Source organism: Melanotaenia boesemani, chromosome 19 (genome assembly GCF_017639745.1).
Source record: "Melanotaenia boesemani isolate fMelBoe1 chromosome 19, fMelBoe1.pri, whole genome shotgun sequence".
Classification (NCBI taxonomy): Eukaryota; Metazoa; Chordata; class Actinopteri; order Atheriniformes; family Melanotaeniidae; genus Melanotaenia; species Melanotaenia boesemani.
Genome location: NC_055700.1, coordinates 10,270,371 through 10,292,228, shown reverse-complemented (window position 1 = coordinate 10,292,228; position 21,858 = coordinate 10,270,371). Strand labels below are relative to the sequence as shown.

The 21,858-nt window shown below is 37.4% G+C and overlaps 2 protein-coding genes across 8 annotated transcripts in view; both read left to right on the top strand.

The window, feature by feature from the left end:
- Positions 1 to 10,444, top strand: part of col27a1a (collagen, type XXVII, alpha 1a) — a 66,011-nt gene extending 55,567 nt beyond the window's left edge. The window contains exons 33-61 of the mRNA XM_041970375.1: positions 101 to 154; positions 540 to 593; positions 672 to 725; positions 853 to 906; positions 1,025 to 1,132; positions 1,219 to 1,272; positions 1,395 to 1,502; positions 1,618 to 1,671; positions 1,784 to 1,837; positions 2,022 to 2,078; positions 2,184 to 2,237; positions 2,379 to 2,432; positions 2,554 to 2,607; positions 3,908 to 3,961; positions 4,238 to 4,345; positions 4,736 to 4,843; positions 5,011 to 5,118; positions 5,238 to 5,291; positions 6,152 to 6,214; positions 6,304 to 6,357; positions 6,444 to 6,479; positions 6,596 to 6,613; positions 6,731 to 6,766; positions 6,852 to 6,878; positions 7,002 to 7,052; positions 7,126 to 7,294; positions 7,388 to 7,497; positions 7,584 to 7,802; positions 7,921 to 10,444. Coding sequence (XP_041826309.1) covers positions 101 to 154; positions 540 to 593; positions 672 to 725; positions 853 to 906; positions 1,025 to 1,132; positions 1,219 to 1,272; positions 1,395 to 1,502; positions 1,618 to 1,671; positions 1,784 to 1,837; positions 2,022 to 2,078; positions 2,184 to 2,237; positions 2,379 to 2,432; positions 2,554 to 2,607; positions 3,908 to 3,961; positions 4,238 to 4,345; positions 4,736 to 4,843; positions 5,011 to 5,118; positions 5,238 to 5,291; positions 6,152 to 6,214; positions 6,304 to 6,357; positions 6,444 to 6,479; positions 6,596 to 6,613; positions 6,731 to 6,766; positions 6,852 to 6,878; positions 7,002 to 7,052; positions 7,126 to 7,294; positions 7,388 to 7,497; positions 7,584 to 7,802; positions 7,921 to 8,067 — 2,175 coding nt within the window. The 3' untranslated portion in view covers positions 8,068 to 10,444. The remainder of the gene's footprint in view (positions 1 to 100; positions 155 to 539; positions 594 to 671; positions 726 to 852; positions 907 to 1,024; positions 1,133 to 1,218; positions 1,273 to 1,394; positions 1,503 to 1,617; positions 1,672 to 1,783; positions 1,838 to 2,021; positions 2,079 to 2,183; positions 2,238 to 2,378; positions 2,433 to 2,553; positions 2,608 to 3,907; positions 3,962 to 4,237; positions 4,346 to 4,735; positions 4,844 to 5,010; positions 5,119 to 5,237; positions 5,292 to 6,151; positions 6,215 to 6,303; positions 6,358 to 6,443; positions 6,480 to 6,595; positions 6,614 to 6,730; positions 6,767 to 6,851; positions 6,879 to 7,001; positions 7,053 to 7,125; positions 7,295 to 7,387; positions 7,498 to 7,583; positions 7,803 to 7,920) is intronic.
- A 1,281-nt stretch (positions 10,445 to 11,725) lies between these two features.
- cdk5rap2 (CDK5 regulatory subunit associated protein 2) overlaps positions 11,726 to 21,858 on the top strand; it is a 34,697-nt gene continuing 24,564 nt past the window's right edge. For 5 of the 7 annotated variants that reach the window (XM_041969328.1, XM_041969327.1, XM_041969329.1 and 2 more), the window contains exons 1-9: positions 11,726 to 11,929; positions 15,108 to 15,163; positions 16,585 to 16,646; positions 17,340 to 17,450; positions 18,899 to 18,975; positions 19,130 to 19,253; positions 19,532 to 19,710; positions 19,809 to 19,947; positions 20,179 to 20,232. In XM_041969328.1, coding sequence (XP_041825262.1) covers positions 11,874 to 11,929; positions 15,108 to 15,163; positions 16,585 to 16,646; positions 17,340 to 17,450; positions 18,899 to 18,975; positions 19,130 to 19,253; positions 19,532 to 19,710; positions 19,809 to 19,947; positions 20,179 to 20,232 — 858 coding nt within the window. In that variant the 5' untranslated portion in view covers positions 11,726 to 11,873. The remainder of the gene's footprint in view (positions 11,930 to 15,107; positions 15,164 to 16,584; positions 16,647 to 17,339; positions 17,451 to 18,898; positions 18,976 to 19,129; positions 19,254 to 19,531; positions 19,711 to 19,808; positions 19,948 to 20,178; positions 20,233 to 21,858) is intronic. The other 2 variants (XM_041969332.1, XM_041969331.1) reach the window with 1 other exon arrangement.

The window sequence follows — 21,858 nt, the reverse complement described above, 5'->3', positions numbered from 1 at the left end:
ATGATTTTCTACTTTTTGTACATATTAAACTACACCTGACTTTGATTAGTTAATTTTTTTAATATGATTATCATTTATGTATCTGTGCTGTCACCTGTAGGGACCACCTGGACCACCTGGGACTGTGGGGCTGTTAGGAGAAATTGGTCAAAAGGTGAGTGATGGTACAATTACACTCACATGCATACTTCCACATGTGGTTAAATGTAAATATGCAGCCACACCCCCCATGTCTTAGTGTTTATCTGCACAGACAAAAAAGGTCATTTGAAGACTAAATCATTTAATATGTAACATCGGTTGTTCAGCCCCTGCCAGTGGATCAGCAATACTATAATTCTGCTAATCTTTTCTATTAAATTTATTAACCCCACTCACAATGTACTGCATCTTATTTTTCTCTGACATAGCAAGACATAAGGGAACACAGCCTTGACTCTTTTCTCAAACTCTGTGTGATGCCAAAAAGTAATTAACTTTTCTTTTTCATTTTTTTAACCAAAATCATTCAGCATTTTCCTCTCTTTATCTTTTGTAAGGGTCCTCCAGGCAAAGAGGGTGAACCAGGGCTGCCAGGCGAGCTAGGGGAAAAGGTTTGCACTTTGGGCTGGATCTATAGTTTTTAGGTTTAAAGGAGTCAGTCCACAATTTAATGTGTGTTTTTGTGTCAGGGGTCAATTGGACCTGCTGGAAACATCGGAGAGCAAGGTCTAATAGGACAGAGGGTAAGTTTATTTTAAATGATCTTTTTCAAAACACATTATTCAGATCTGAATAAAATATTTAGTTATCAGTTGGAGCCACAGTTGATTTTATGGTCTTTTGATTTGATGTTTGTGTTTGTATGTGCAGGGAGAGCCAGGCCTAGAGGGAGAAGCTGGTCCAGCTGGTCCTGATGGAACCAAGGTAGAAAAATATCCTAGGTGTTGCAATAGAAGATTATAGAGACAGCAAATACAAAACAATGTTATAGTTTAGGTTTAGAATATTAAACAAAGATTTGTTGTCATTGGTGTTTGATCAGGGTGAAAAAGGCGACATGGGTCAGGAAGGTGACAAAGGTGAAAAAGGTGAAACTGGGTTAAAGGGAAAGGAAGGTCCACCTGGTAATCCTGGACTTACTGGAGTCAGGGTAAGTCACCTGTCTCATATTATTGGTAAACTGACCTTCACAGACTCCCAAATCTCACCATGTTTTTATCTTATTTTTATCTTTAGGGTCCAGAAGGTAAGCCAGGCAAAATTGGGGAACGAGGCAAACCAGGATTAAAGGTGATAACATCAAATGATCTCTGGCAACAAATGAATCCTTCAACAGTCACAAATTCTAGAAAGATGAGATCGAAAGTCAATGCAGTCTTTTTTTCTGTAACTTCTCTCTCATGTATGTCTAGGGTGCCAAAGGTCATCTGGGTCATCTGGGAGAGACTGGGTCGGTGGGAAAGACTGGACCACCAGGTTTTGTTGGGCCAAAGGGGTCCAGAGGAACTATTGGACACACGGTAAAGTAGAACAGCAATGATTAAAAATACTCCAACTGTCCACTTGAAGTGCAATATTTTACATTATGATATCTAATGGGTGCTCCAATTGATGACAAAATATTTGTGAATTTAGGGAGCTCCTGGTCGAATGGGTCAACAGGGGGAAGTCGGTCTTTTAGGCTATGAGGTAAGATTTGTTGGAAATCTTCAAATGTGAATGGACAAAATTAAACTACCTGTCATGGTTAGTAAGCATAATTGTTTTATATAGCATAATGTGTGGGTATCTATGTTTACAGGGTCATCAAGGATCACACGGTCCAATGGGGTCTCCAGGACCAAAAGGTGAAAAGGTACACCTCATTCACTTTATGTGCAAAATGGATCTCTTACTCTTCTCTGTACCTTAACTCAGATTCCCAGTTTGACCCTAGCACCAACCAGATATATCACTTTGTTGAGCTCATGAGCCCAAAAGCATCTGGGATTTGTGTCTCATTTGTGTCTCACTAAATTTGTTCTGATTTGTTTCTACAGGGAGAGCAGGGGGATGACGGGAAGAAAGAGGGTCCTCCTGGTCCTCCAGGTGACATAGTAAGCCACACTTGACTTACTCTTTTGCCTCCCTGTATTGTTTCTCTTCTAGCATCTAGAAATTTAGCCTTTTGCAGTTAATTCACATATGTCTGGTTTTATCAGGGACCTCCAGGTGATAGAGGAGAAAGAGGTGAATCAGGAGATCCAGGGTATAAAGTAAGTCCCAAATTTCCCTGAGGACTCTCGAAAGGGATTAATAAAGTATTTCTATTCCATTCTATTCTGTCCCTACAGATTAATTAAAAACAATGTGGGTGTTTTGCCTTATGGTATTTAAATGCATTTGTTGTATTTCAGGGTCAAATTGGCGTTGATGGAGAACGAGGCAGACCTGGGGCTCCTGGGTCACCAGTGAGTGTCAAACCATGTGATTTCTTTATGCACAGTTCTGTCATTAAAGTTACACAAACACAACATGTGTTTACACAGGGTGTCTTTTAAATCCTTTAATTTGGATAACTGTCCATTCCAGGGGCAGCCTGGGCCTCGAGGGCAACAAGGACCCAAAGGTTCCAAAGGCGATCAAGTAAGGATGTGAAAATAAATCATTTGTTTGCTGTCTGAGGTAGAAATACACTGCATGTGTGTGTGTGTGTGGGTGGGTGTGTGTGTGAAGGGTTTAGTTTGATAGGTCCTTTAGGTCAATATTGGACTCAAGATACAATATGTTCAAGTCATCGGTTGTAGTATATGCTTTACTTTATTTATGGATTGTTAAACACATATTTGTAGTGTTAATATTTCTACATCTTTCTCCTATTATTGTTGGTTAAAGTGTTTGTGTTAAAGTGTGTTTGTGTGTGTGTATGCACGAATGTGCTATAATAAAGAAGTGTCCTAAGAAATACAGTAGTAATTATAAGATATTACATAAATATCAGAAATAAGTTAAGGAATCCCTGTATGTGTTTGTCTGTCTGTTCTTCACTTTTTTTGTAAATCCTTTATCCAGTTTACTTAAAACTTAGTAGGTGTATTGCTGGTGACACCAGGAAGTGCATTGCAGAGGATGAAGTTTTACTTATAAGTGATGGGTGGAGTTTTGGGGTCTATGATCTCAAAGGGGATTATTTTCCCCTTTGATCTGACTAAAAAGTGTCACCAGTTCAGAGAGCACAGTTTGCAACAGCAGTCTGAGACTATTTATCTCTGCTGGGGATTAATAAGATATTTCTAGATTCAGATCTAGATCTGGATTGGTATTTTGTTTTTTGTTTTTTTCATTTCATTTCATTTATTAAGATCCCCATTAGCTGCTGATAATAACAGTATAACAGTTAATGACTTTTAAGTTGGGCCTTACTTCTATTTTTTTAAATTGTTAATACAAATTTGTTCATAATGTTTTGGAGTAATAATTCTCAAAAACGTACCAACCACATAACCCCACTGACGGAGGTAATACGTGAACCTCTAATGGCAAATGTTAAACAGTGCAGTTCTGTGCTTTGTTAAATCATTTGATATGAGATTGTAACATCTGAGAGCTTCTTCTTTTACCACTGCAAACTTTCACAGAATGTTTCCTGAATTTTTTGTAAGAGGTGAACTGATGTAAAGGAACATTACTAATTTTGCTCTAACATCAGCAGGTTTCCTTCAAGGTTATGAAAAGCATCTAATATTGCACATAACCACATGCATCCTGTGCAGCGGTCTTCAATCTGCCTTTAACAACTGTAATAATACAGCACTGTTGTGCTTTCGGTTTTAATTTTCGGCTCAGACCAAAATACCATGCAGCTTTGAGAAATGTTAGTGCAGGAAAGATTTAGGACCCATTGCACAGCTGAAATTATTATGAAATGTGTTTTCTGTCTCTTCAGGGTCAGAAAGGCAAAAAGGGTCAGTTGGGACAAAAAGGAACGAGAGGACCTGAGGTATGAAACTGATTATCTGTGCATCCTGAGCTGCATCTTTGGGCTGCAACATTTTATAAATGTCTTAAAACTATCATCCTTGAAAAATTTGCATTATGGGTGCATATTTTAAATGAGTCATAAACTAAATAAAAATGGATTCATGTAAACAGGTGAAAATGATTTTTGTTCTTTTTTTAATATAAAATAACTGAAAATGACATCAAAGTCATGTATGTTTATAGCACACTTGTTATGCTAAGTCTAGTTATCTAATAAGCCCTCTGTTCTCTTCAGGGTGGGGGTGGTCCTCCTGGTCCTAGAGGTGTGGTTGGCCCTGAGGGGCAGGAGGGTGTGCCCGGGGTAGATGGAGTTGCTGGAAAAGATGGCAGTAAAGGCATGCCGGTAAGAATTTTTCATTAACCTAATTTATACATCTGCTTGTTGATAGATATGCTACTATTCAATAGAATTTTCAGCATTTATCCTACCACACATTACCATAAATCAGGGATCTCCAACTCCGGTCCTCGTGAGCTACTGTCCTGCAGGTTTTGGATTTTTGCCTGATGCAACACACCTGACTCAAATCACTGGGTCATTAACAGGCTTGTGTAGAGGTGTGTTGTAGTAGGAGACATCTAAAACCTGCAGGACAGTAGTTCACGAAGACTGGAGTTGGAGGCCCCTGCCATAAATGTTCTCTGTGTATTTATTATCTGTTCTGCTCCAAAAATGAACTGACCATGAACTTGTCATTTTAATGCCTCATCTTCATTCCCATGATGTATGTAGGGAGAGCATGGTAAAGATGGAGAGGTGGGTCTTTCTGGTAAAGCTGGCTCTCGTGGTAAAACTGGTGTTCCAGGACTCCCTGGAGATCAAGGGTCCATCGGACCAAAGGTAAGAAGGAAATGTATAACTGATAACTCATCGATGTGAAGATTAAATAGAAATAAAGAATATCTGCTCATGTGAATGAATGTCGGCTATATTGGTTGATTCACTTCAATAAAATAATAGCAAACTGTTAGTATAATGGATTTAACTGCTTGTTTTGATTTCCTCAGGGTGAGCAGGGCCTTCGAGGCCAGAGTGGACCTTCAGGGAAAAGAGGCTTCAGAGGTGGAATGGGACTACCAGGGCAACAGGGAGACCGAGGAACTAAAGGACAACCCGTGTGTATTAGCTAAACATACAGTATATGCATAAATAAGAACAAATAGATAATGACCTGTGATTTTTTTTTCTTTTTTGAGATGCCATGTTTCTTATCCTGCATTGAATTCTTGTTTAGGGCGATACAGGGGAACCAGGATTTCCAGGAATTCTGGGAGTTTTTGGGCCAAGGGTATGTTCAACACAAACAACACAATCTTCCACTATTTGAATACAAAGTTAAAAATGAGCACATACTGTTCACCTTCACCTTCATGAATGTTGCAGTCAGGCAGTTAAATGTGATATTGAAATTAGATAATTTTACACAAATCCACATCAGAATAGATATAAATGTATGTATGGGAAAAAATATTAGGCCAACATTTTAAAAGCATTAAATTAGACACTAAAATCTTGAATAAACTTGTGAGAATAAGCATTTTTTTAGAGTTGTTTCAGCTGTGAATGGTTTGCTTCACCACTAGTCCCTCTGCAGAACTAATTAAAGCTGGTGTAACCTTTCAAGAACCAAAACAGACCATGAGCTATGACAAAGAGGGCTTGTTATAGGTCTTTTCAAGCCTTGATGTTACAACACCTGGCCCTGACTAGGCTGAGATTGTAATGTTAAAAATAGTTGCCTGGAAATAATTGCCTGCGCTGACAATAATTTGCTTGCACAAGTGTGTTTTTTATGATTACATAACTAAAAAGCAGATTTTGCATACACTTAAAAAGTACCAGCATATGCAGATGCATGACTAGTTTTACATAGCTTTAAGAGCAATTTGATGGCGCTGAATCTACCCTGCATCTAAATATGAGGCAAGTCTTCTTTCGCATCCAAAAAACACATTCCATCTGTTCCTTGTTGTGGGGATGGAAATGTGTTGCATTAGAAGCACAACACCAAACCCAAGACTATCATCTAATAGGGCCGCTCGAACCACTGTGTTCAGTATGTAAACACTTAGTGGATGTTAAATGTTCCATGATGAGGTGAAAATTCTCCCATAGTATAGTATAAATATTTATTGTTGATGTATACAGGGGCCTCCAGGAGACTTTGGGCCAAAGGGCATACAGGGACCAAAGGGGCCACAAGGAGCAATGGCAAGTGGATTAATTATATTGAGAGTATACTGGTGAAATGCTTTACAGCCCCTGTTTTACCCTAACTTTCTTTTGCTTCTCTCCAATAGGGTAGAGGAGGAGTCGTTGGTCCTGTGGGAATTATAGGTCCTAGTGGAAGTGCAGTATGTATTATAGTAAAGCTTTGTTTAAAACCCGCTTCATCATTGTTCCTCAGTACACTGACTGGACTCTGTACATCTCCTTCCAGGGTCCTCGGGGAGAGAAGGGCAATCGTGGGGAGACTGTGAGTCTTGTTTGACTGTTAGCATTTTTACATTGTGTTTGCAATATAAGCTGTTTGAGGAATAAAACTCATGACAATATCTAGGCTAAAAATGTTTCTTTTCTCTTTCCCAACAGGGATTCCAAGGTCCAACGGTATGTTTGTATGACATTGTCTTTTTTGTTTTGGTTTTTACTGGTGTACTACATGTTAATGTGACACTCAGATACCATAAAAGCTCTTAAAGCATATATGTTTAATTTCTTTATTAGGGATCCCCTGGACCTCGTGGACCCCCTGGACCTCCAGTACGTTTTCTGCTTTTATAAGTTAACCCAATGTTATTTTTGAGGTATAAGAATCATTGTGTAACTAACTTTTCTCTCTCTTTAGGGTCCTCCAGGTGTCCCTTTGTCATTTGTAAGTCACATTGTGTTTTCTGATTTAATTACATCCAGTGAGTCTTATTAATATGATGTCTTGTCCAGAAGGTTATAGTTGCACTGATTACTTAACTACTAAAGATTTTTTTATTTGCTGCAGAAAGAAGATGGTCGTTTGTTTCTTGATTCACCCACCCCCTTCAGGACTGAGGTTAGTGGAGTATGATGTTTCTTCAGAATATGTTGTTCTTTATTGTGTTAAAGACCTTTTCTCTGTCATCTAGAATAAACCAGTGATGGACCTGCCGATGCTGGACCAGGGTGCAGAGATCTTTAAGACCCTCCACTACCTCAGTAACCTGATCCAGAGCCTGAAGAACCCACTGGGAACTCGGGACAACCCTGCCCGCATCTGCAGGGACCTACACAGCTGTGAACAGAAGTTAAATGATGGTGAGGGCGAATGATTGTTGTTCTTGATGGAGAAGTAGTTTGCAAAAATATTTTTATTTCATCAAATAATTCCAAATGTGGTTCAATTTTCAGGCACTTATTGGATTGATCCCAACTTGGGTTGTTCATCAGATACTATAGAAGTTTCTTGCAACTTTACTGGAGGTGGACAGACTTGCCTTAAGCCGATAACAATATCCAAGGTAAACATAAGACAAAAGCAGCACTGTTGATATTGCACTCATGACATAACATAAAATAATTAATCACATGTTTTTTTTATCTACAGCCAACTGTCAGTGTTGGTCGTGTCCAGATGAACTTCCTGCACCTGCTGAGTTCAGAGGCTGTTCAGCACATCATCATCCACTGCCTGAACATCTCTGTTTGGAAGTCAGCTCAGGATCAGCCAGTTGCAGAGTTGTCTGTAAAATTTAAGGCCTGGACAGGGGAAGTGTTTGAGCTGGGAGGAGAGCTCGAGCCAGAGGTTTTGGAAGATTCCTGCTGGGTAGGAATAACATTCTTTTAAATTATATTTACCAAAACAAAGTCAGGGCTCTGAAAATAAGGCAACATTCGAAGTAAAATTCCCTGATTTGTTATATTTGTTTCTGACCTTTTTTCAGATAAAAGATGGGCGCTGGCATCAGACTCATTTTGTGTTCCACTCTCTGGACCCCACCTTACTCCCTGTGGTTGACATCCACAACCTCCCAAAAACCAGTTTTGGTTCCCATTACCACCTGGAAGTAGGTCCTGTTTGCTTCCTGTGAGGGCCAAAGTCTTCTGAGCATGGAGGAATGGACAACTGCACAACACACTAATGCAGGCATGGAGATCAGAGCAATCTTGAAATCATGGCCAAACTCTTTCCAAGTGAGAAAATGGCACCAGACCCCCAAAACAAACCCTGTCTCACTACCAAACTCCTGTTGGACTGCAGACAAAGAGGGAGGAAGCACAGGGAGTGAAGGGGGGGCAAACTGGAGCTAAAAGGAGCGGGGGAGTTCTCGCACTATTGGCCTCTGAGAACAGAAAAAGCTTCTTCGGGCTCTTCAAGAAGGATCTCCACATGGGCACCTGCTTGGAGAAAGAAGGCCACATAATGTCTCCAGAACACTGATAAGTGAAGGGAGAGCAAGGCCAAGTTCAGCAGCAGACATTCATAACTTATTGTTTTTTAACTGTATACCAGAAATACAGTTATATCAGAGGAGAATTTAAGTCATTGAGATAATGTAAATGTACATATATAATGTATATCTATATATGTGCTTTATTATTAACTTCTATACATGTGTATCTTATGTAAAGAAATAATCTTTAAGTGCAATAGAAAATGAGAAGATAATTTGATATTTGGAACTTATATGGAAGGATTTTTCAGGGGTGCCATTTTATTTGCCTTTGGTGCTCATCTTAACGTGATATTGCAAAGGTGAATTAATCCAGAGGTAGACTCATTTGCTTAAATTGAGCAGAAGTCACTTTTTTTTAAACTAGTGCTCCAAATGGGAGATTTCAGTTTCCTTCTTGATGTGGGAAAACCAGTGGCACCAAGTCAGCTCTCAGTAAGAACCACAAAACAAAGCACACAAGCCGTCCACATAGAGAAAGTCTATGTTTTAAATGCTAATTTAAAAGTTACTTTGAACCAGATGCCACTCATTATTAGGAGAATTAGATTGAAATTCAATGTCAGATTGGGGAATAGGACTAGTATGGAGCTCTAATTCTCAATAGTGTTTCACTAAACCCTCTGTAACTGTGGAGTTTGGCATTCATTTCTTGCTTTTCATTTTTGACTAAAAATAGAAGTATTATTGTTTAACCAGCATCACCTACACTATTTACAGCAGACAGACTACAGGTACAAGCATTCCTTAGAGGAGAACTGAGCCATGGGAGAGAGGAGATTGGGTACAGGAATCATAATAAAACCTCTGTCTTTTATCCCGTCCCCCCTAATGCATGGTGCTAAGTAAATTATCTAAGGTGCTAGCCGTAGTGCTGTTATTACACCACTTTGCTTAAATATTCTAATGCTTATAGTGCATCTTTGCTTAGTCTATGAAAACGTCCACATAAAATAATGCTATAGCTTCCTAATGCACTATAATGGTGATATCCCATTAAACATGATAGTTACCAAACCGTCACCCATCTGTTTTTTTATGCAAAAGTTTTTAATTCTTTTATTTTACCAATGCTGCAGTTTAAACAGGTGCTTATTCTGTGGGAATTTTTCCCTTAGAATAAGGCTATTATAAAGATGTAAAACTAATTTTTGCTTTTGTATCCCATACAAATCACAGGGTTTTAAGTATTTGTATTTCTAAGAATAAAATTTCTCCTTTTTTCTGCACAAAGCACCCCCCTACCCATACACACACACACACACACACACACACACACACACACACACACATAGCTGTATGTAATATTTTAAGACACTAGTGGAGATAGTTTTAATTAAAACATTTCTATGCTGTAGCTGGACACAAGTGTGTATAATTGTTTAAACCTTGCTGTATACAGTGGATCCCCTCTTGCTAATTTAATGTTATTTAATGTTGTTAATGTGGTTGCCGACTGAACAAATTTCTGTCAGCTAGTTAAAATACTCTTTCTGACAATTTTATATATCAGTTATCCCAACTGGTCTTGGAGTTTATAGAGTTTTATGTGTAAATTTGGGGCTCCAGAGAACAAATTTATTGCAATGTTAATTCTTTTTTTTATTATTCTTTTTTTATTATTATTATGTTTTTATTTTTTTTATTTTTAATTTTTATTTTTTTTTATTTCTTGTTTTTTTCCTCTATGATAATCAACCATGTACTGTACCAGGACTGTGCTATATGATAACTTGTGTTTTGAGAAATTATTCTAGTATGTGAAAAATGTTTCTGCTTTTTGTAAAGCTGTTATTAACAGAAAAACAAGCTAAGAATACCTCACAATTGTAAACAAGACTTGGAGCAAAGATTTTCTATTGCCTTTATAATTAAAACCTGTTTGGAGATTCAACAAAATGCATAAAGTCATCAAACTCTGAATAAGACCATTTCTGGAGCATTCATCTTTTATCTGTCTACTCTTTAGTCATTGTTCAGTGTATATTTGCTCAATAAATACTTTTAAATTGTGTATGTGTTATTTTTACTTGTTTCATATTTAAATTACTTGAATACTTCCAAACAATCCACACATAGTGCCCAGTGTTTTTGAAGTGCTTAATCTCCTGGAATGACATAATCTTTATGATGCATGTTTAAACAAATGAATTAACAGGCGGAAAGCTCAACTAAGTTTTCTAGACAACCGATTATAATAGTCAGTCACATCAAATGCTGATCTTACAATATGTCCAGAGAGATTGAGGTCATTGATGATTTTAGTGAAAACTGTCACAGTTGCGCTTTGTTCTAAAGCCTTACTATAATTCCTCCAGTATATCATTTTAAGGAATACAAGCGAATATTTGGTAATATAACTTTTCATACTTGTGCCATGTTGACTGTAATATTGCACCACATGATGTCGCTGTTGTCATACGGATTGCCTCATTCCAGCTGAGTCATATGCTTACACCAAGATGTTAGAGCTCCTTCCCTAACTGTAAAACTAGGATAAAATGTTCAGCCTACACAGTCATTAATGTAAGCTCTGTTTAGTAAACGTTATAATTAACCCACTCCCTGGAGCCAGCGTTGATTATGTGGCAACACACCCTTCTCACCACACGAAATTTGGTAAAGGATATTCTTAACATCTTGATGAATACATGAAGTACACACTATGTCTGATCCAATTTTGTACTTTTCTGAGAGAAATTAAAAGAAAGGCTACATACAACTTGTTAATTTGGATTTTACCTGAGATTCAGTCGAGATTTGTGGCCAATTTTGTTAGAAATAACCGTTTCCTCATGGTCACCCTTTTGTTAGTAAACTTCCAGTTTTGCATTTACATACATGATAATGTGATGATAATATGATAATGCCAAGACAGTGGGATTTTTAAGCACTATCAAGAATGAAGTTGACATTTTTTTCTGCCTTAAAAAAATAATAATAAAATAAAAGACAGCCACATTCATGTGGAAGTCTAACTGACAGAGTAGATATGCTGAAATCTCTATGACCCTGCCTTGAATGTTTGCTTCAGCCAATCGTTTTTCGTCAGCATCCACCCAGTCGTGTGCTGCCTTTTAACTCCGCGAAAATTCTAATTTTCAGACCATGACGACTTATCCTGCATCATGGCACTATTATAAACAGATACTTAGACGAGAATAAAATAACCATAACTGTTTTCTACGTTGCTTCAAATTTGCATAGCCATCGTCAACTTCTGAAGGCAACCATTTCGGATGTCTTTCAAAAGATTTCAAATATTTCCTACTGCACAAAAAGGCAGCACTAGACTTCGACGTGCACAATGGTGACGTTTACCATATCATTATGGCGGTAGCCTGGACTATTTTGAATTTTGCTCCGCTTTTCGAAGTTTATATAGCGTCTAGTTGGTAAAACGATATGTTAATTGGACAAGAACACAAAATAAGTGGATTGCTATGATGGATTCTGTTGTGGGGGACGATATGACGCTCCCCGTTGATATCAACGGAAGGTAATACTAACATCGATAGCTAGCAAGCTAACGCTAACTAGCTTGTCAGAGCGTTGTTGTGTTTAAGCTAACTCAAATCCGAAAGTATTTTCCACTGTAAACCCCGAATGTGCCTTGGCTATAACACAATAACGCTGAACTTATTTTGTTCTAGAAATGTTATATGACTGAATTAATTTGCCCTATATGTACCACTTATTATGTTGAATACCTTTTGTAACGTTACATTTAATGAGGCATTGCTTACTTTGTTTGGGTGCATTCGTTGTCCCAGTTACATCAAACATTAGTTTCTGTGTTAGGGGAAATCCCTGACAAATGTGATCAAAGCAAGTTGATAAGTAATGTTACTTCATAACTTTCTACTTGTGTATGTTTTCGTTTGTTCAGAAACAATATTCGTTTTCACATCAGCTCATTGAATCTATTAAAATGAGAAAAATATCTACGCCAAATATAACACGTGTAGAAATGCAAAACGTTCTTATCTGATATTATTATTATTATTGATGGATAGCAGTAGTGAACATTTGATATAATTGTCCAAAAAGACTTCTATTTAACTACTATTAGATTACTACTGCTATAAATCATATACAGTCGTTGGATGTTTCTGGCATCACTGCGATTGGTGGGTCAGCTTTTTGACCTGTCATTCAACGTATTAAAGCGGAAATTATATAAGCCAATGGGTTCCGAGTTTAGCAGCGACGTCTCTTTGCTCGCTTTGTACAAGCAGAGTAGTTAACTAGCTATGTGTATTCATTTTCCTCTTTTTTTCTTTTGCTTTCTTTGACATGAGAGAAGAATGTGATTGTGGTAGGTGAACAGTGCATCATTATTAGCTTTGTTCAACAGTGTTACTGCTGCTCACTAGTGCTTCCCCTTAATTGTTTATAGCTCTTTCTGCTCCATAGAAAATATGTTAAAGCATCTCTGCTTTTTAGTTTTTTTTAGTGTGCTCTGGTTTTTGTACCTTTAAATGACCTAGCCCAGCTGTGTTGTGTGGAAAAGTGATCATCCAGATGGTAAGCGTGCTTTAGTAATCCAAGACGTTAGCTGATATGTGTGGTGTGAATTACTTGTTTGGTAATTCTGAAACCTGATTCACGTTAATCTGTAATTTAAAAAAATGTCTTTGATCTGCATGGACTTCTGTTTGTTCATGCAGATGCTACTATTTTTTGTTAAATGTTGTAGGTGATGTTTGTGCCGCTGCTTTCATTTTTGACAGTAGCAGCAGAACAAAGTGAGAAAAAGAGGAAGTCATTGTTTATAGGCTTTTGCATTGTTTCCATTGGGTGCTGGAGGGGTTACTACATCTGCAGTACTGTTAAAACTATCAGTAACAGTAGTCACTTAAAATGTTCTTTTCTTTGAGGATCACTTAAAAGATTTTTGTACTGAAGTTTCATGTGTTTACTTTTGGTGTTTTCACTGTTATCACAGCTCATGTTGTAGAGTGCTTCCTCTGCATTTACACAGGAAGAGCTAACTTGGCATGTGAAACTTTGGTGATGCAACGTTTATTAGCACGCACACAGTCTTATTAAACTTCAGTGTTTTGTGGAGGGATATTTTGTACATGTCATGTATTTCCCACTGTGTAAACAAGAACTAAGTATTTTTTAAATCAGTTTCTGGATATTTTAAGTCAGCAGCACTTTTATCTTTTCATCACTGCTCTGTGATGGTTGTTAGAATTTTAGGGTTTGGTGTCAAACCAAACAAAAGATAAGGTAGGGATGCGTTGCAGCCTAAAACATATGATGTTTTAGATGCAGTGTATTCGTATCAGGAGTATTCAGACTACTTTATGTCACAGAAAGCTTGGAAAGAATTGGAGCTTGATGAAGACTATTATTATTAAAAATCCACATGTAATTTTAAAAAAAAGTTTCAAATGATTCCTAGAGCTATACAAAATCAATCAACCGATTTTCCTACATATAATTTGCACAGACTTTTGTCATTACTTAGAAATAACGTTTTCCCCCCGTCCCTGTCATATAATATCAATATGTAGCTATGACATACAGTATGTCTCGTATAAATTTTGCTCAAGAATTAACCAGAGAAGCAGCAGGGCTGTTTGTTTTTTAATGGCTGTGGATCTTTGACAGGAAGTCATTCTGTGCTTCATATTATTAGTTATAAAGGTCAGGGTCATGAAACATGCGCTTGGATGCACATAGTTCTTGTTTATACAGCTTATTTCCTTCACATGGGAAATTGTTCTTTTATAGTTGGTAACACTACTACTGATCACTGCCAGTGATAGATATGTACTTGCCCATTTGTGTTGTGGTTGCCCATCCTGATTGCTGAAATGACATAGTGATCTGAATGTATGTTCCTGTTTTGTGCATTGTACTGTGTATTGCCACCCATCCCTGTTTGATGCTTAGCTGATGTGAGCCACAGTACTTCACTTGTCTGCTAGTGAAAACCCTCTCCATCCACTGGTTTGTCATTTCTCGTTCCCTCTCTCCTCCCGTCTGTCTTAATAAGAGAGCTACGCTGCAGCTGGCACATGGTCTCACACATTCATCCCTGTTTTTTAGTCTTCATGGGGTCCTGTCATTATCATTATTCATTCCGTAACCTCTAATTCTAACCATTTTAACGATTATACAACTTTAGTCAGTTATTGCCAGTAAGTGCCGTTAAACTCTTTATATTTTAAATGTCAAAGGCCTGAGTGCCAAACCAAATTTTATTGTAATCCTGACTACAAAACCAAGTTTTGATGCTCAAAAACTCATATAAATATTTTGATGTTTGGTGTACCGAGTTTATTTTAATGTATTTTGTGACAAAAAGAAAAGACACACATAAAAAAAATACACACACACACACACAACAGTGCACAGAGAAAGGAGGTTATGTCAGAGTCAATGTAAATGAAGCAGAGAATCATTCTTAAGCTATTTATGGCGCGTCCTTAGGGCTCAGTGGAACTGGCCAGCGTGAGTAATACATGAACACCGTGCATTTGGGTTTTTCAAAATTGTAGCATTCGGTATATATTCACAGTGAAGCTTGACTTCCTTTTTGCTTTTCCTTCTCCATTATTAATGCTCTTTATTTGACATGGAGGGATGACACAGTGATTCTTTTACCAAATATATGTTGCACTTCAGAAGGTTGCATCATTAACAAATGAATCCGTCTACAGCTGCAGACTACCAGACTCCATAGATGCTGGAGAATATTCCACAGACAGCATGACAGGTACAGTAAAGCTTTCTTTTGTTCTCCTTCTCTCTCTCTCTTTTTTTTTTTTTTTTGGTTTTGTTTGTTTGTTTTTTCCCCTCACTTGATCAGGTGTGTGCCTCCCATGTGTATTAATTAATTCTGCAGCTAAATTGTTGTTCCTTCCCAGTTTTGTCATCAAACCTGTTAACCCCTAACACTTCTGATGATGATGATTAGCTAAGCCCATTTCTAATTAACTGTCATACTCTTGTTGTATGCCAACAATATATGCACATCCAGACTATTAGATGAAGCAAGTAAATAACCAATTAGTATATATAGGCCAGCAGTGTCTGTGGCTTTTATACAAGTCAATGCGTTATGACACAAAAATATTAGTGTTATAGGTTTGCATTCTTTGAATAAAACATTTTTTCAATAATGTAATATTTTAGAGGAGGCACAAAATATTTCCAATTTAGACATACTTGGGCCGACTTTCCATTTGACCGATTTTTGTTAAAAAAAAAAAAACTGTCAGTACAGCAAATGGACACCAAGAGGGAACTATTAAATTACTTTTTGCGAGTAAGCAGCAAAGTGGCACTAAATTTTGCTCCAGTCTTGATCAGTAACATCTGTCTGGCAAATATAGTTTGCAAACACTTGCTAGTGTACTTGCTTGTCCAGATTTGATGTTTTTCATGTTTTCTTGGGAGTTCTCTTTATAAGATGTTTTTACAGTCTTGCATGCACAGAGTATTTGATAACTTTTTGTAAATTTCTTCTTCTTCCACCCAATGATTGGCCCTAATGGTTAGCATGTGGTCACTTTTTTCATCTCAAAAGAAAAAAAAAGCAAGTTAAAAAAATGAAGTTAATGCACAGTTATCTTAAACTACTAAGAGAATTGTGTTTATAAATTAAATTATAACTCCAAAGCTCATTGGGTTTGCGGAATCACAGAAAATAAAGCCAGTATGGCCATATTTTAATAGTAGAAACCAGATCTTTATCTTTGTTTACACTGAAGACATTGACGTACACAGAAGGTAAGACAAAACAAATCCTAACATCTATGCCATTGAACAAGAGCACATACATAAACAAGCAACTGAAACTAAGAAAGACGTGTGATGGAGTGCTTCCCATCAAGGAGTCAAGAGTGTTGTGAAATGTGTTGTTGACTGGTGTTACATGATCAGCTGTGGGCTGCTTCAGTCAGTCTAAACAGGGCAGCTCTCCAGAAACCATTTCACTGCTTACGCTTCTACAGTGAAAAAACTTCATGATTTTCTCTTTCTCTTTTTTTTCTCTAAAATAAAGCGTAAAATAAATGTGAAAGGAAAAAATATGAGTTTATCTTGGTAGCAGGGTGGATTCTCTGTGCTACAGATTGTATTCCTGTGTTGTGACTCAAATTGGCAAAGATTTACTGTTTTATTATTATTTTACAGCTCCTTCTTTTCCTGACAAGATGTCCCCCATCAAAGCTCTTACCATGAAGGACTATGAAAATGTGAGTGCTCTGTAGGAACTACATATGCCACTAGTAGCATATAGCTTTACTTTTGATCATTTCTTCTAATTGTATTTTGATTCATTTTATCAATGAAATGTATTATCTGTTGAATGGCTGAGCATGTTACTCCTGAGCTTGTAAGTATGAAATATCCAGCTGATACTTTACAAGCTTGATTCTCTGTTAAAAACCAATACACACCATTTATGGACATTTAGTGATAAAGTTTCTGAGTAGGAGGAAGAGGAGGAGGATTGAGGTGGGCTGCAGTCTACATTTTAGCATTTGATTGGAATGCATGCTCAGATTTTGGGCTTTTGCTGCGTAGCTGGCTGCATGATTAGAGGTTTACAAGGGATGTCCAGACTTCTGCCTCCTCCCTTTGACTGTATGCCCAACCCCCATTACCAGATGTATGCTGCTCTGAGCCTGGAGCACAATGATGCACAGTCTACTTCACACATAAACATACAAGTCTCTCTTCATTTTGAAAATAGCCACACACATGGCCTCTTTCTGCTGTGCAAAAGCATCAACCTACTTCTTTTGTTTGTTTGTTTGGTTTTTTTTTACAAAGTAATTTGCTAGACCCTGGTTATTTGTTATAAGCTTGTTTTTCTTATAAGTGAACTGAATGCACACATTTATTCTTTGCTTGTATATTAAAATATTTGTTGTATTTATCTCCAGCAAATCACAGCCCTGAAGAAGGAGAACTTTAACCTGAAGCTGCGCATTTACTTCATGGAGGAGCGCATGCAGCAGAAATGTGATGACTCCACTGAGGACATTTTTAAAACGGTGTTGAATTTAATTTAGTACTTACAATGTGCATTGGTATTAACACTTAAGTGGCCTGCCTCAGGGCCATGTTTCATGTTAGCCTGTTTTGTACTAGCTATATTTTACTGAATAAAATACAGCTGGTAAAAAAAATGTTTATACCTGTTTATGATATTAGACCTTGTTAATGTTTCTTTCTAATTTTCAGTGATATTTTGCCTGACTTTTGAACATGGCTTCAAGATTTATATTGATCCATTTGCTTGCTATTTGAAATTAACTTAAATTTATGTCTTGTTGAATTGGTTGTTATAATAACATGTCTTTAAGGTCAAACCTTTTTCTGGAACAGCTTTATTCAAAGTGAACAAGATTAAGGTCCAATCCCATTTCACCTCTTGCCCCTATCATGTAGCCCTATCTCTGTGTTTTTCACATTAAGGCCCAGTGTGTCCTGACTCGTTGTGTTAAGCCTGGTACACACATAACGATTTTTGGGCTGTTTTTGTCCCGATTTTGCCTCCTCCCGACCTCGGACGGCAAACGCCCGATCGTCGTGAGATTTCCCTGTCCAATTATCATTTGGTCTGTGGTGTGTTACGAGCCGATTTGTCCCGATAATCCGCTTCGAAACAGGTCGTAGCCGACAGTTGGGAACACGAACATGTTTAATATTTCAGAGCCGACTTCTGAGGAACGCAGACGACTCGTGCATTCTGACTGCGTGGATGGAGACGTGGCACAGAATGTAGCCAATCAGAGAGCAAGCTGGCAGGGGAACAAGGAAGTAAATAAAGTCCGTGTTCACGCCGTCTCCAGTCTGTTATTTTTTTCAGTTCTGGGTTTTTCTGTTAACAATAGTGCCAAGACCACCATCATTCCCTCGTCCTATATATCCTCTTCCATGCTGGGTGTTGTGTTTTCCAGTTGTTGCTATGTTCCTTCTTCTTCGTTGTTTGCCGGTTGTTGCTGTGGTTCTTCTTCTACGTTTCGACGTTTGTCCGACTCGGAGGACTAGATTGTAGATGAGTTGCGGGACAGCATCGTTATGTGTGTGTTCTGTGATTACATTTTCGGAGCACACCACACACAATACGATCAAAACTGATTTTTTATCTTTGCATGTGAGGTCTTAACCAGACAAAAAATTTCATAAGGTTAAAAAAATTGTTGTGTGTACCAGGCCTTACTGGAAAAGTAGGGGGAAATGATGGTGTCTATTTTAGATGTTTTGAGGGATACATGGAAAATGTGGCCCCTTAAGTTTGAGAAGGGACATGTAATTTCTGTCTTAACATCTTTATTTTCAAACTGCAAGATAAAATGTAAGAATTATAGTTTCTTAGTACTCTGTACACAAAGCAAATGTAAAATTTAATCAATGTTTTATTTTTGGTTGATGTTTTTTGTCTTTTGGATTGTTTTGTTGTAGCATTTTCTTTTTCTAAAGTGTCATTTCTTTGTAGAACATCGAGTTGAAGGTGGAGTTGGAATCTATGAAGAGAGAGCTGGCAGAGAAACAAGAGCTACTCATTTCAGCTTCGTATGTATTGTTCTTGTTCTCAGTAAAAGTCACATTTAGTCATTTTTGTGCTTCATAAAAACACAATTTGTAATGTGTCTGTGGGGTATTACATTTCCCAGGGGTGAAAAGGTCTCTACAAACTAACATGATTATTTTTGTGAATGTTTTTCAGTAAAGCATTGGAAAGTCTAGCTGGTAGAGAATCAGGGGAACCACAGCGTGTTAGAGAGCAAGCTCAGAGGGATATGGACACGCTCAGAGACTCATTAAATCAGAGAATAGCTGACTTGGAACAGGTGAGTCCAAACTAATTTCATCCAATGGAATGTTGTATCCATTCCAGTTGGTCCTATTCTCTCACATTTATGATATCCTTAGTAGTTCAGTGACATCTTTATTTAGTTTTAAGAATTCAATTTAATTATATTCATGCCTATTGTTGGTTTTATTTGTTCATTATTTCCCAGATTAACATGTAATTTCATTCATTTGCTCATTCTTTTGTTTCCATGTCCCAAACACACTAAAGATTATTGCTTCTGCAGTTATTTAGTTTTTTTTTTTCTTTTGTCAGTGTCTGCGAATAGCAGAGGAAGAGGTTGAGAAGATGGCAGCCATTGCAGAGCAGGAAAAGCTTAGGAATATAAACATGGAGAAGCAACTCCAAGTCCTTGCGCCATCCAGTACCTTCGGCCCTGTTCCTGGCCATAGCCCAGTCCAAGACCTGCAGCAGGCTCTCCAAGAAAAAGATGGGTAAGGAAAAAGGAAGTTTAAAATAGCATAAAAGCCACTAAGTATTTTTGTCAGTGTAAGGCCTAAGCAATATTATTTTATCCTTATACTCATAACAGTATCATCGAGCAGCTCAAGATCTCATTAAAGAACCAGGAAGCCTTGATTCATCAGAATGGCAACAGAGATGAACAGACAGATGCACCGACAGCAAAACGGCTATCTGACCTCATAGTAGAGAAGGACCGGGAACTAAAGGTATTTGAAAAGTTCATAAAAATGTGGATTATGACAACCTTCTTTCTGTTCTAGCATCATAGCTCATTCAATTTGTGTTATGTACAACTAGATTCCATGCCATGTACATATATTCAGAAAATTGCATTCATTGTCACCTTAGTTTCAAAATCTAAATAATAAAAACTAGGTTTGAACATTGCTTACAGTATAAAAGGGCATCTTAGTGACCACTGACTGTCTGTTCCCCAGGCACTTAGAGATGAGCTACATCGAGAGAAGGACAAAACACAGCCAGACCAGCAGGTTGGTAGTATTTGGATATTTATGCTCTAAACTTTGTAAGGCAAGGCAAGGCAAGGCAGTTTATTTATATAGCACATTTCATGTACAGGACAATTCAAAGTGCTTTACATAAAACAAAGATATTACAGATATTTAGAATAGTGAAAGGCATCAACACATAATCAACACATAATCACAATAAAATAATAAATTACATTAAAATGATTAAAAGCAAGATAAGTTAAAAAAAAAAGTTACCGTGCAGATTTCATGTATAGGCACATGAAAAAAGAAATGTTTTTAACCTGGATTTAAAAATGTCTACATTTGGGGAAAGTTTAATCTCCACTGGCAGTTTGTTCCATTTGTTTGCAGCATAACAGCTAAATGCTGCTTCTCCATGTTTAGTCTGGACTCTGGCCTGGACTAGTTGACCAGAGTCTTTGGACCTAAGAGCTCTGCTAGGTTTATATTCTCTGAACATATCACAGATGTATTCTGGGCCTAAACTATTCTGGGATTTGTAAACAAGCAGAAGGGTTTTAAAATCTATTCTGTGACTGACTGGAAGCCAGTGTAAAGATTTCAAAACTGGTGTGATGTGTTCAAATCTCTTAGTCCTGGTTAAAACTCTAGCAGCAGCGTTCTGGATGAGCTGCAGATGTTTAATGCTCTTTTTAGGAAGTCCTGTTAAAAGACCATTACAGTAATCCAGTCTACTGGAGATGAACGCATGGATGAGTTTCTCTTGGTAAAGTGCTACTGACTTACTGTTTTTGTTATTTCCTCTATTGGTTCATGTTTTGGAGATCGTTCCTAATTAAACAAGGAGAATTTCGTTTTTGATTCCTCTAATTCTTTCTTATAAGAAACTTGATTTGTGCAAAAGCCAACTGTTGACACTGCGTTTATATGTGAAAACATTCAAATTCAGAAACCATAGATGACCATAGGCAGTGTTATGTATTATATAAAGCACGTGGAGATGACTTTAAAAGATTGTCTGTGTTGTTGATGTGACCCTTGGAAATGTTCAGTGGTGTATTATATGACTTGCCTTTGTCCTCTGCATGCCTCTTGGGACAGTTCTATTTTTGTTCCCTGGTTCAGTAAGGAGGAGGAGGAGGTTTCTCTTTGTTGTGGTAAATTTAGGGTTTCTGTGTGTTGCCACTGGTTACACTTACATCATTATTACCACTTGGTGAATGGTGTGAGTGTATAAAAGGCTGCATTGTTTCAGTTTTCAGTCTAAAAAGTTCTCCCATTAAATGTATGACAAATTTATGGATCACTGTGATGGCTAAGTGCTGCTGCTTTTCCAACTGATGTTTCACTATTTGCGCTTAATTAATCTGACATTGCACTGGTTGGAGAACCTGCAGAATAACCTCTTTATTTACCATGACACTTTCAAAGTTTGATGAAGTTGGGGGATTATTTTAAGAATGATTTTCTTTAAATTGTTTCAGTATTCTTGCACACATTCTTGGTGGCTGAATATTATGACAGATTTCAACACTGAATGTTAGTGTTGACTGAAGACATAATTAATTGTTTTATGTGTATTCATAAACATAATTTAACTTGTGCTTTGTCATGTAAGAAAATAGTTGTCGATCAAATAAAAAATGAAAAACAGTTTGAAAG